The sequence below is a fragment of the Anopheles merus genome, chromosome 2R, assembly GCF_017562075.2.
Source record: "Anopheles merus strain MAF chromosome 2R, AmerM5.1, whole genome shotgun sequence".
NCBI classification, from domain to species: Eukaryota; Metazoa; Arthropoda; class Insecta; order Diptera; family Culicidae; genus Anopheles; species Anopheles merus.
The window spans coordinates 54,535,220-54,549,575 of record NC_054082.1 but is presented as its reverse complement, the minus strand read 5'-3'; the positions used below and the strand labels follow the sequence as shown (position 1 = coordinate 54,549,575).

Sequence of the window (14,356 nt, the reverse complement as noted above, 5' to 3'; positions counted from 1 at the left end):
GTGAAATAAAGTACAGCGGAGCGCAGTTTACTCGAGCTTATCGATACTTGACTTTGCCAGGATGCTCGGATAGCACGGCTAGTAGATTAGAGTGTGTTTTTTTGTTTATATAGTTGGATTCAACAACAGTAGAGTTCATTTTAAATAGTATGTGGACGAAAGGCTCCATATTTAATTTGTGTGAAAAGTGAAATAATTGATTCCAGCCGCTGAAATGAAATAATTCTATTGGTATACTGGCATTTGAAAAACTGGCCATAACTCTAATAATTTCGAAGATATTTGTATTTCGCTGTTTCTTTGTCATTATTATTGATCCATTTTCTTGAAAAAAAAGGACGATAGATCCAGTTTTTTCTTTAAGATTTACCTTACGATAAATAGATCGTTTTTTGAATGATATTTTATCGGTTTTTGTCTTGGAAATGTTTGCCTCTGAAATGCATTTCGAGCATCTTGAAGAGCGAATAGTTTACATTTGATTACGGGCTGTGTTCTGATGGAAAATTATTGTGTTTATCTAGTTAGTAATGTATACTTTTTATGTCAAGAATGATAGCGATGTACTACTCCTGCTATGGGATTTGATGTATAAACTGTTCTAATTGTTAAGAGTTTGTCTTTCTTTGTCTACGCTTCGCTTTTTGATGTTTAGGAAAATGAGTATCCTTTTTACATTGTATGTTACGTGTATGTTATTTTTAGCAGATATGCTAAACACTCTTCTGCTTAGTGTAACGTCCTTGGTGGAAATGCTGCCTATATATGCTTTCAAGAATTATTGAGTACCCTGCTACGGCCCATGATCGCCATAAACTCAATATTTGGCCTGAACAGTACAACATTTCATGTCAAACATTTTATTCGGATACTAACAAATATTAAAGTTGCCTGGTAATTGGAGTTGGAAAAGAAAAAGGCAATGGTTCAATCAAGCTTATTAATCGGAATGAAAATTTAAAAGCGGTATGAAAATTATGTGTCAGTTATGTCATATTTCATTTATTTTTTCTTGGGGAATTGGTATGATAGCTATTATTACTTGATAGGTATTATACTCTCCTTTAAATTATAATTATAAATTATAAACAAGAACGGCATTCAAAAGCGTTTAGGACATTGGTGCAATTGATAATATGTATGTAGGATCGCATAATAATACATTTAATATATGTGGCCGAACAATGATAAAAAATAATTATTAGAAGTCATAACAAACGTATCATTTGCGTTTGCTATTAAATTGTCCTAAATTAGACCTGATAAAAGAAAGTGGTTCGTTCCGGTCCGAAAAAAACTAGATCTTTTTCCATAAATACCTTAAATCTATACCAGCATTCCCAGTTATTGTTGTAATGCTATGTGCGTCCAGGCATCACTCGCGTCGTGAGTAAGTAAGTGAAAATGGATTCAAACATATGGGTGTAAACATGACACGGTCAGCAAACATATTTGTACCGATCGAACCCATACCATGACACTCTTGGGTGAAATTCCTTCTTGTTGGTGTGTGGTTCGACATGAAGGCGCACGTTCGAAATACTTTCGTCTCGTATGCCTGAACCTGATCCAACCACCATTGGATCATGCAGTAAACGGGAAGCACACTTTACGTGGGTCTGTGGGTCCGCACACTGCACGCGATTATCATTATCATGCTGCGGCTTCACGTCCGCACGGCCAGCCGGGTGACCTACTGTTTGGGACAGGCAAACATGAGTCACGTGCATATTTATTCAATAAACATTGCGCGATTGCTACGAGGTGGCTTTCGGCGCGCCAAGTCGATTGTGAGGCTTTTTGACACACGGTGGACCCGGTACTTAGGGCAATACAGGTTCACTTGAAATTGAGAAGAAAATGGAGAGTTTCAATAGTCGATAGTGAAGTACGAGTGTACTGTTTGCTCTGTCTTATTACAATCAAAACTTTATTATTTTGTAGCTTTATTCCCAGCACTTTGTTTGATACGTCTAGGTGAGCTTTCATGTTCGGTACTACACTTCGGGTTGCCTCAGTTGTCAGGTATTTTACAATTATTGTTTATATGGTAAAATGGTATGCGTGAAATAAAATCATATTCATTAGCAATAAAATGCACCATACACAAACAATTACGTTGACAGTAATGATTTATAACCATTTTCTTTCCGATAACGAAGGAAAAACGATCGATCGAACGATGTTTTTGTTTGCTGCTCTCTTTGTTGATCCATCTGTATCTTTATCCTTTGTTGCAGTGCATTAAATGTAGCTTTTCTTCAATTAACGGCTACAACAACCAATAAAAAAACACGAAAAGAAGCAGCTCTTATAAAGAGGCATCGTCATTCCGTCCTATTATGTTTTCGTGCGCGTTGTTTATATAGTATGTGAGAAAAGGGATAATACACTCTGCCAGAAAGTGAGCGAGGATCTGAGGCGAGATAATTGAACCCTTCCCATAGCAGATGAACGAGAAGCCAAACGTCAGGCGCCTAGCCTTTACGGTACCAGGTGCTAGACCGGATGAGCGCCAGAACTAATCATACATTTGCATATATCGATAACTGACAGCGTGCCGATCCGTTCAAAGGCGCCCCTACCGGAACCGCTAGCTCTATGTGTGTGTATGTGCATGAGTGGGAGAGCAGTAAGCATTACTCCACCTCTTTTAGCGTGTAACAACCAGAGCAGAGCGATTATGTGTGTACAAAATGCACAAAATTGAATAATTGCCGCTATCTGGTTTAATGATCTTGTTGCGGTTTTAATTATCCTTCCTGTCGGGACCGTGTCGGTGGCTTATTGTAGCGGCCCATTGTTTGTTATTATTATTGTATCGCTGCTGTATTCGCGGGTGGTTACTTTCTGACCACTTTGGTCAATAGTTTGCTTTTAACTGTTTTAATACATATTGGTTACGCGATAATGCGTATTTAAAACATGTTGGTGATTGTGTGTGCGTGTGTAAATTTAGAAATCAAACAATTCCAAGTTCCAGTACAAGCAATCATGATGTAATTGCTGAACGAGTAAGTGTTTGGTCTTTTTATTCGGAGTACTGTTGCTTCCGCTGCCCCTTTATGTACTTTAGTCAACGAGCAAAGGAATGAAATCCAGTATGGTGTATAGTATACATATTTCATTTGTTGTTGACGAGGACGTTTGACATGACATGAAGAGGATGGTTGATTGTATTACACGCTCGAATGTATAATTGCATGATTGTGTCGGCTGCACTGAACGACTTTTGCTGGTTGTAATCTGCTCGTTTTGCTCAAATCTCATTTTCTCATCATCAACACTTATTACAGAACGTGCCACACTCCAACCTACCACACATACACACACCCACATTATACACCAAAAATTAATCAGCTGAATTTTATCGCTACCTAATGGCTATGATTTTTCACCACCTTCTCATAAATCATTCATTAATCAAATTCCCTTGAAGCCCAACGAATGTGCCTTTTGGTTTGCCCTTACGTAATGAAGGATGGGCGTTTAATTGAAATGCTTATCAACATTCGAAAGGGAGGATAGAACTGGGCCAGTGAGACGTAATGGTTCCTTTTGATAAGCGTGTTGGAACATTGCGCGTTGGATGGTTGAAAAGTTTCCCAACATGATTTACGATCTTGCACAGATTGGCGCGTGTGAAGGAAACGTACGTATTTTCGGCACCTCATGTTCGTATGCATATACTTGGGTTTCAGTACTGCTGGTACTTGTTGCTGGTACTATTCATTTGCTAGGCACATATGCTTTCTGCTTGTAATCAACCATTTTCTGTAAGACAATGAAAAGTAACGAAAATGTATGTGCTGTATGAAATATTTACTTTCCAAATAATAATTATTATTTTAGAAGACTATTTGTCTCCTTATGATAAAATAATAATAAAATCCGTTTTAGCAAGCTTCATTCAGTTACAAAGGAATTATTCAATCATGATTGGTGTTTCTAAAATTTATTTATTTAATTATTTTTTATATTTTCAGACTGGCGTTAGAATTTTCACAATGAAGCCGAAAAAGCAGCAAACATCAGCATCAGGCGAAAAAAAATCTTCCGGTGGCGGTGGCGGTGTTGCTTTGACCAGTGCAACGGTAGGATCGACGGGTAATGCATCCGCTATTCCTGTTGGAACGGATGCGAAATCTAATCCTAGCTCCTCTTCTTCGTCTGCGGCATCTGCAAAAAAACCAGTAAAACGTTTACAGTCTAAAACCAAAGAAGGTGCACCGAATCTAACTGCAGCTTCAGGAGCTACAGTTTCAAACACCTCGGCAGTAAACAGTGGGGGAAAGTCAACGGAAAAAGTATTGAGTACTAATCAACAATGCTCCAATCAGCAACACACACCACAATCCGGCAAATCAAAATTGTCGGCTACTGTGTCAAAGAGTGTTTCTGGTGGCGATTCTCCAGATTCTTCAAAAATTGACGCTAAACCCCTTACAGAGTCTGAAACAATTACGAGCTCATCGACAACGTGCAGCATAACCGGAGCTGTAGTAGGAAAATCGGAAACATTGGGATCTTCAGCAGGGAAAGGAAATAAACAGCATGTCGCAAAAGCGAATAAAACTGATTCGGTTAATTCACCGACATCACAAAACTCGACTGTTAAAGCCACTGGCAAGGATTCTGCAAATCGGTCCAGAAAATCTACCAAGGAAACAGTGAGCACTACGAAGCGAAACACCGGACAGACCGAAAAATCTGATGCAGCTAAACGAAAACTATCCAACAGTGGTTGTAATTCGTCGACGGTCTGTAGCGTAGGTGACTTGGGCGATAATCGTTCGATGACAGCTAGCATTCCTACGTCATCATCCATTGAGTCAAAGTTGCGGGAAAAGGAAAAGAAAATCCAGAAAGAGTTAAAGAATCTCGGTGTTCCGGATAAAACCATCAATCAGTCGATTGACGCGGCGTATTTGTTAAAATCGGCGGAGGAATCTGTGGTCAACCCTTCAATCAGTGAAATGGTCAAGACAAAATCTCGCACCACGGTCGCTCAGGGCAAATATGGAGGGGGTGGAGCAGACAACACGGCTGGTACTGGTGCTGTAGGAAGAAAGCCATCCGTAACATCAGAAGAGCCAGCGCCGTCGGTGGAAGGGGAATCGGTAGAAAAATCAACAAAAGAATCTATTTCTTCTGGTGGAAAGTCGAAGAAAACTGTTACGCTGAAAGTGGACCAACAGCCAGCAGAAGGTCAAAAGAAAATGAGTGGAAAAGGATCATCGACGAAGGATGTGGATGAGAAACTCGCCTCGAAATCGACACGGAAGGATGATAAGACAACACCCACCTCGGGCTCCGGTGGCAATACCGCTGCAGTGAAAACGTCTTCAGCTAAGGGAGCGGGTCAGGGTGCCAAGTCTAACAAAAAGGCAAACAACTCATCCGGATCGTCCGATTTGAAGCAAAAGAAGCCCGGTATCTCTGAGTCTGTATCAAAAATCACTGAGCAGCAGAAAATGGATGGCACCTCGGAACTTCCTGTTGTCAAACAATCCACAGAACAGGAAGGTTCATTGACCATTGGTCGGGGTAGTTCAATTGAGCAAGAGGACCAGGAGGAAAAGAATGAAGAGGTTCACATTAGAATAGATAGCATAGTGAAAGCACTGGAGCGTGAAGATATTGAAACGTCCAGTGCCATCAAGAAGGAGTCAGATGATGAATCAAAAAAAGATGGCTCAGGTGATGGGGTAATAGCTATGCCGGCTGTAGACTCTGCACAAAGTAAAAGTCTACATGAAATAAAACCTAAAAAGCAGCCAACACCACGCAAGCCGCCAGCAAAGAAAGATTGCTCAGCCACCTCTTCAAAATCGAAGGCAAAGGAAATTAACGAAAAGAAAAAGGCTGCTGTAGTTGATCAGGTCAGCAAGAAGGAGGTGAAGTTTCAGGAACAGCCGCCAGCATCTCCAGCGAAGCGAAAGTATGCTAAAAAACCAAAATCTGGTACGGAAGACACTGGAAGTGGTGAAAAACCAGCAAAAATGGCAAAATCCACTACGCCAAAGAAGGTGACTAGTGCTAGCAAAGTGAAACAAGCAAACGTGAAGACAAATACTAAAACCCACCCATTGGCAGCAACAGAACCTTCTCTCCCATTGCCCAGCGTGGTTAATGACGAAACATCTTCGATCGTTCCATCAAAGGATATCAAAGCTATCGATAGTTCTTTTGCTGCTAAAGAAGAGGTCGCTAGTACGGCCACTGCAGTTTCCAATCGCGATCGCTCGTCGACAGAAAACGATGACGACGTGCCGCTGCGACAGCTTCAACAAAAACAAATCCCTGTGCAATCGGTTATGGAAGCTACTGCATTGAGCACTGTCAAAAATTCAGCAATCAGTCAGCATTCACAGCCAAAAGATGGGGAAAAGGCGCAAGATCAAACTGAAGACAGAACGAAACAAGATTCCTCCGACGTTGGGCCGGAAACAAATGTTCCTCAAAGCGCTAGCGGTCCAATTCTTGCCGGGTTACTTAAAAGCTCCGGAAAACAAGGAAAGCGCTCGTACGCACGGAAGAATTCATCCAGTGGTACAAGCGGTAAAAGCACGAAGGTATCAGTGAGCAGTGGCCCGTGCTCCGTTCCAGCCGTTCCTGAGGAATGTCACTCAAAGGAGGGCAAATTAGAAAAGAAAGATGTTTATGATTTTGATGATTCGGAAAGCGAAATTGATGCACCGGTTAAGTCCGGGAAACCCAATTTCAAACGCAAGTCGTCAGTAGACGTTGGTCAATCGCGCGAGGATATTTCACGGGATACTACAGATGACTCACAAACGGCAAAGCCGAAAATTGTGGAGGGAAAGAAGGAAGAAATTCGATCTAATCCGCCTGGAGCTGGCAGTGATGGTGAGAGAGAAAAGGCCGATGAAGACGATAACAAGAAGCGGATCGTTCCATTAAAGAAACAGAAGCGGCGCATAGAAGCTGCACTGTCAGAGACGGTATCCTCGATGAAAAAGGAACAAAAAACTGGTGAGTCCTCTGAGTCTGAAAAAGAACAGGACGATGCGGATTTGGCAGAGAAGAAGACGAAGAAGAAAGCAGCTACGCTTACAAAAAAGCTCAAACAGGAAGCGAAGGAAGACTTGCATTCCTCTGCAGATGAGGCGGATGACGATGATGAGGGTGAAGATGATGGCGAAGATGACGAGGACAACGACAGCGGCGATTCTGACGGCTGCTCGTCCACCGATACAGTAAGAACCCGTATTGCGAAAAAGCGCCAGTCGGCAAAGAAGCGCAACGTTAAGCTGTACGGTTTTTGGTCGGGTCCTAAACGACATCGCGTTGCATCGCTGAACGCTTTGGCCAAGGTACACTGCTTGTATGAGAATGAGATGCGCGGCGCGCTTGAGGCAAGCTTAATGAGCCAGTCGAGCGGGTCGCGTGTCATCCGCACGATCACTAAGGATGGGGAGCGCATAAAGAAGGAGCGCATCTGTCCGGAAGAGGAGAGTGCTGGGGAGGAGAGTCGCTCCGGGGAGACTGTATCCAGTGAAATGGCCCCGCATGACAAAGGGAAAGAGCCAGAGCAGAGTAAAAGCAAGGAACCAGAACGAAAGGAGCACGACAAGAAGCGTGAGGAAAAGAAGGAACCCCCAAAACAGGAAAGGAAGGAGGCGCCATCCCAGCAGCAGAAGCAAGTGGATGAAGCAGCTCGCGAAGAGGTAAAGCCGAAGGTCAAAGAGGAAGCACCCAAAAAGGACAGCGATCAAGATAGTGCGGAATCGAGCGAAGAGGAACCAGTCGTTATGAGGTAAGTGATTGCGTGCCGATGGAGTTGTATCGTTCGAGTTGAGACGAAGCAGCAGCTTGGAGGTTGTTGAAAAACGTTCAAGATTACTATCGGTGGCCTCAGGTTTCTGCTTCTGTCGCTCTGTAGCGGTAACATGGTGTAGGTCGCTGCAGGAGGAGCAAATTGTTCCTAATTTTCGCATGGTGTGGAAGAGTATGTAGTTGATTTCCGGTGTATAAATGGATGTATGTTCTTATTGCTATTTATTACCAGAAATCTTCGCTGTGCGCCAGGACTACGTGGAGCCGGCAAACATTGGGATCCCGATGCTTCCAGTTTGGAGTCGGAGATCGAACAATTACCGGATAGTGATGAAACATATGCCCAGGTAAGTACAATGCTTAATCTTTAAATTGAAGTAAATGTGTGTGTATGAGTTTAACTCTATGATTCGTTTCACTGTCTAGGGTAAGGATACCGATCCCACTAGAAAACGCAAGGTGAAAAAGAAGGTAGCGCGTAAGAGTAAGGCAAAGTCCGCGACTGTGCAAACAAAGTCCGAAAAATCCGAGAAGGACAAAGAGAAGTCGGAGAAGGCGTCCGAAAAGCAGGAAAAAGCTCCGAAACCTGCGGGGAAAAAGATTAAGAAGGAACTGAAAGCCTTGATGACAGACAACGAGCGCCAAGAAGAGGGAGCAGCCAGCTCGTCGTCAAGTGGATCGGAGAAAGTGGAAAGTGCAAAAAATAAACAAGACGATGTAGCCAAGAAGCGCAAGCGTGAGCCAAAGACCGAAAAAGCCGAGCCTGGTGGAGACTACAAAGAGTACATTGGGAAGAAACGCATGGCTAGTCTGAACGCATCTGCAATGATGGCGGCAACCTACGAAGTGCAGCGAGTACTCTACCGTAATACCGACTCCAGTGACTCGGAATGCTCGACTGAAAAGGCACCAAAATCGAAGAAAACTACCAAGGATTCGAAAGAGCACAAAGACAATGCGGCCGTGTTGTCGGCAACTAAAGGAGATACCAAGGAGAAGAAGGAATCTATTGGAGAGAAGGAGTTACGAATCGATTCAGATTTGCAAGCAAGCCAGCAGGCCTCAGCAGCGCCGCTTGATGTCAAACAAATAGATATGTCAGTGGAATCTATGTGCTCCAATCAGCCATCGACGTCGAATGCTTTGGGAACAATATCAGTCGCTCAGCAGGAAGTGTTGACTAAGAAGAAGAAAGTGGTCATCAAGACGGAACCGATGCGCGATCGTAAGGACGATCCAATGGAGGTGAAACGTGAAATAGAAGAGGTAAGTAGTGGTTTACATTTTTCACAAAACTTTAGATTCTAATTTAAATGACCATGATTATAAGGCCGCAAATTCGGTATATGACAGTCGAAAAATTATAAGCAGTACAGCAAGACAAACACTCATACATTTTTTTCAAAGTATGTCTAACTCTCTTACCATAAATGGTATATATCGACTTTGTTGATATTGCGGATAAATAACTTGTCATTACTTCATGGTGTTTGCATTTCTTCGTCTTTCCTCGTACTTTTTACAGCCGCGCCCAGTGTCGAGCAATTTAGTTATCGCGCAAGACACGGAAGTCACGATTACCGGTGTGTACGTGAACTCTTCACTGGGAGCAAACCAGGAGGCATACTGCAAAATGCAGTACCGTGTGCAGCAAAGCGTTACCGAGGAACGATTGGTACGACCGGGTGAAGCGCCACCCAAATCCTACACACCGTTATCGGCCCTCTCTAGTATGCGACCACCAAACGATCAGAGTAAGTATGAACAAGGAGCAAAGGTACGTGCGAGTGTATCACAATGGAAAAATGGACAAACGGATACAATTGGTTGCTTGTTGTTTTTTTTAAATTAAGAAATGATGCTGTTATAATATTAATATAACTAAACATCTCAAAAAAAAATAACATAACGTGCAATTAAGAAATTTTAGGTGCATACCTACATACCAGGATAGTTAGGAAAAGAACAGACTAGGAGTCGCTAGTCGACGAATAATTAATGAGTACAAGAACCAGACACCGCATAAACTGCTTGCTACGACAAGGTCTCGTGGAATGCGAATTATTTGATGGAGGGGTATGAAAAATTAACTGCGAACGGCTTGTTTGTCGTCCTTGTAGCAGTGTCGGATGTGAAACTGTGTGAGAGGTGCGGGTTGTTGTTTTTCTGAACAAATTGTGTTCATTATGTCAGGAGGCCAATATGTTCAGCGTATGGAATGCATATGAAGTTAGATAAATGGTTTGTATTTTCGGTGTTTATGTTCTTGGAAAGCATGGAAAGCAGTTAAGAATGATTTAACAAATATGCAATAACCATACGTGTATACAATAATCACCGGAAGTATCAGAACATAGCTAACGTAGCTGAGCAATACTGCATACAGATAAAATGAACGTATTGTGCATTAGCATGGTTGCTGCAACCGTTCCTCCATTGTTTCCATTTATACACAGCAGCACTAAATTATTTTATTACAACTGTCACACATCATCTCCCACGTGGAAGTACAGAGTGTGACACAAATGAAGTGGGATGATAATTAATCAATTATATGAATCTGTTTTTATGTACCGCTGACAAATTAACAGCTCTATCAACTCCGCCTCTGTTCGTACAACCAACGCAATGTGACTCACCGCTAGGACCTCCGAGAGCATTCTATCCTCCGCCTACGTCCTCATCCGGCAGCTCAAGCGCATTCTGTGCACCGATGCCGCACGACAGTCCAGGTAAGTGTTGTTTTGTTTCTCGAGTCGTGAATTTTATCTGTTTAATTACATTCACTCTAGCTGCTAGAAGGATTCGGTGTCCAAAAAATAATATAACAAGTGCACAAAAATATGTTGTTTTTTTCTGATTGAATGTGTTACATATCTTAGAAACAATTTGCGTTCGTTTTAAATACTAGTAAAGCTCTTTACCGTATCATACGAATATGTGTGTATTTATATCATTCATTTATTCCCGTTTGTTTTATCCCAGGTGGCAGCCTTGGTCATTATTTAGGCGACTTTTGCAAACTTTCCGCCTTTCAACGGGCAGCTCGCTGCCAGTGGCATAATGAACCGGTGCTCATTTTGCGTCGTGTTTCGATTAATAGTATTTCATCCATTATCGTTAATTATAATGCCTGCATATTTTCTTCCCCAACTCCTACCGCTCGGTTGTCAAAAACTCACGATTGCCTTGTCATGGTTGTATGATTCGTTCCATTTATCACACACCGCGCTGACCATGTAACAGCAGGCCTACGTCAGTCGTCTGGTGTCACTGAGGGAAAGGTTTTTTTTCTGAATGGACGCATCATACCGGGGAGCATCAAGCATCCTAACCGATGCGTCCCAATGCGTCCCTCGCACTAGAAAACTCGAAAAATCATCATATTCCGGTAGCAATTAAGTATAATGGATAGGACAAACGTTCTGCAGTTTATTATGCTTGGCTGTGACGTGCTTGTTGATCGGCAATTGATGGTAAAGAAGTGGGTGTACAATGGTGGGAAATGGTTGGTGTTTTTCCCAACAGACCTGTACTCCGCCGTCACGAAATTGTTCATTGGTGGGTGTATTTTTGAACGTAGCAAATGACATTTCGACTTAGACTATGAACGCTTATTGATGAGAACGGGATGGTGTGTTGTTGTGCAAAAATTAATGTCATGATAATCGAGCTTGTGATGTTCCGGTACGACTGTATGCCTTGTTTTTATATCACCAGCTGAGGAAAATGACGTCAAACGTAACTGTTGCACAAGCTAATTATTTAATTGTACTTTTTATCCTTCATGACAGGAAGGATGTGTTGAACGTCGTTCAAAAAACATTCGGTTGTTGGGAATTGATTGCGAATGTGTGTTTATTATTTTTATTGTATTTGAATATTGTCAAGATTATATTCCCACGATTCCGAAATGGCTCTCTCTTTCTCCCTCTCACTCTCTCTCTATCTATCTCTCTATATCTCTCTGTCTCTCTTTGTTACAAAATCGCCGAATCCAACGAACATTGGTATTAAAAAGTGACAGTGTAAAAATTGTCACTTTCTACATTTTCCCTCGACTAATATTCCATTTTTATGGTTGCAATCGGCTTATGACATCCGGAGTCCATCCGGAGATGATTGTTTGGAGCTGTTGGTCGCTTCCGAATTAATCCTACCCGAGAGGAAACTATTCGGCTCATCAGGCCACAAGATGTCGACAACAATGAAAATGGTGGCGGAAGCGAAGCGGAAGTACGATGACCGAGTTATTTCCGTTTCAGCCACCGGACATGACCGACACGTCGCACTTAAGCTAACCTACGAATGGGGTAGAAGTTGAAGGGACTATAGCATATATGAAACCTTTATCAATTCTTTACCAAGTCTTGCATTTTTTAAAGTATTTTTTGGGCAGGTCTGGTGGTACAGTCGTCAACTCGTACGACTTAACAACATGTCATGGGTTCATGTCCCGAATAGACCGTGCCCATATACGTAGGACTGACTATCCTGTTGTGGTAACAATAAGTCACTGAAAGCCAAGTTCACTTCACTAGTGGGTACAGGCAGGCTTTGTCCGACAGCGGTTGTTGTGTCAAAGAAGAAGAATTTTTGCTTGCATACAAATATAAATGTGCTTAGAAAAGTATTAACCAGAATATAAATGTAACCTTCTTGAATTGAAATGTGTTGGCGTCGAAAATGAATCGTTATTAGAAATGAAAGCTTTGCTAAAAAAATAATGAAAGAATAATTACTTTGTTACTTAAAACGGTCATTATTGGGTCAGTTTAATAGTTTCAACAAAATCTGGATACTTTGGCTAGTTTTGTGTTTGTATTCATTCTTTGCCGGGGCATTTTTAAACTAAAGAAAGTAAGAAAGCACGAAACAAAAAAATGTATATAGTCAAAATGCTGCTCAAAAGGACGTCATGCCGAATGTATACAATAACATTGTGATAGACACGGAAACTCAGTGTAGCGATTGATGGAAAGCAAGGAAAGCGGATAACCTTCCTTTCGGTTCAATGATGGGCTTCGGAAGAATCGGATGAACAAAACCAGACGATACAAACAAACGGAGAAAGGCGCCGACGAACAATGGTTAGCGCCATTTTTAGCATCGTAAATACGACGACAACACTCGATACATAAATGGTGGGCGCCTTCTCTTTTAGGACATAGGGCTTAGGTTTGCAACATAATCACCGGGATTGCCGTAAAAACCTATAGGCCAACAAGCATTTCTGAGGAAAGATGATAGACGACCAGTTATTCCAACCATATCGATTAAAAGTTCTTGCCCAAGGGTCGGAATGAATATCAAGCAGATCGAGCTATTCATCGGCCATCCTTTCGCATCGCTTCTTTTCGATTTGCTTGTGTGTTTGTGTTTTTGTGCGTTTTGACCTACAAAAGGTTCCGTTTCCGGGTTGGGGCTCTTTTATGTCAAGAGAAGGATACCACCATACTCACACAACAATGAACACACACAATCAATGGGGGCAATCGGTGCTTTCGTGGTCCATGACTGATGTCCATGATTGTTTCTTCATCGTTGCACGGCGGAACTCTCGATCGGAAACAATATTGGTCATGATAATGATTTGAAAATTTGATCAAAGATATTTTATTTGAGGAAGGTTTTAATGGTATTCGTTGGTTTCGGTATGCCTTGAAGCTTATTTTGATTTTCATTTGTTGAATGTTTCAATGAGCCTTATAACAGTGTAACATTGTGTCCCCACTATTAGTATTTTCAATTCTAATTTCTTTAAAAAAAATAATAAAATACAACGTAATAAGAAAATGCAGCATAGTTTTGGAATGAGCAATTGTTCGTAGTGAGTGAATAAGTACAATGGATCTCCAAATAACGAGTTTAATCCGTTTCAATGACTCACTCGTTATACGTAAAACTCATTATGGTTTAGAGGCTCTTTTCCATATGCTTTGTATGAAAAGTGAAATAATTAGTATCAGAACCGTAAATATGCTGATCTGGAGGACATATACGCATCTGAAAAAATAATATTGTCTTTATAATTCTAATAATTGGAAAGCTGTAAAAGCTGTAAATTATTTCTTAAGGTATTGGTTTAGTGTAGTAGCTCTTGTCAATATTATTGGTTTATTTTATTGAAAAAGTGCTCGATTGTTTTAGTCTTTCATTTTAGAAAAACTATTTTAGATCGATTTGTGTCGGTGTGTTACGTTTTTAGAGATTTCCAGTTAGGCTTTTATTTCAATTTCATCACAATTGAAATTTCGTTATGGTAACCATTCTTCAGCACAAATATGATTATAAGGGAAAAGCTCCCATGAAATATTCGTCCATATATCATACATTTGAGTATCGAAACTCTCAATTTCTGTGGGTTTCTTATTTTTTGTATCAAATTTATGGAATTAATTTTCTGAGGTGGTTAAATTCATGGAAATTGAAAACCTTCTATCCACTTATCCAGAATATTCAAAAACGTTGAATGACCACTGCTTGGAGAATGATAAACAATCTATTTACCTGTTCACAACCATTAAAAACAGATACGACTAGAAACCAATTCAAT

At 41.3% G+C, this 14,356-nt stretch overlaps 1 protein-coding gene across 4 annotated transcripts in view; it reads left to right on the top strand.

Annotated features, from left to right (window-relative positions):
* The window catches only part of LOC121589460, a 153,878-nt gene that overhangs the window by 11,112 nt on the left and 128,410 nt on the right, over positions 1-14,356 (top strand). For all 4 annotated transcript variants that reach the window (XM_041908406.1, XM_041908407.1, XM_041908404.1 and 1 more), the window contains 5 exons: positions 3,987-7,780; positions 8,033-8,147; positions 8,227-9,066; positions 9,326-9,554; positions 10,392-10,532. In XM_041908406.1, coding sequence (XP_041764340.1) covers positions 4,008-7,780; positions 8,033-8,147; positions 8,227-9,066; positions 9,326-9,554; positions 10,392-10,532 — 5,098 coding nt within the window. In that variant the 5' untranslated portion in view covers positions 3,987-4,007. The remainder of the gene's footprint in view (positions 1-3,986; positions 7,781-8,032; positions 8,148-8,226; positions 9,067-9,325; positions 9,555-10,391; positions 10,533-14,356) is intronic.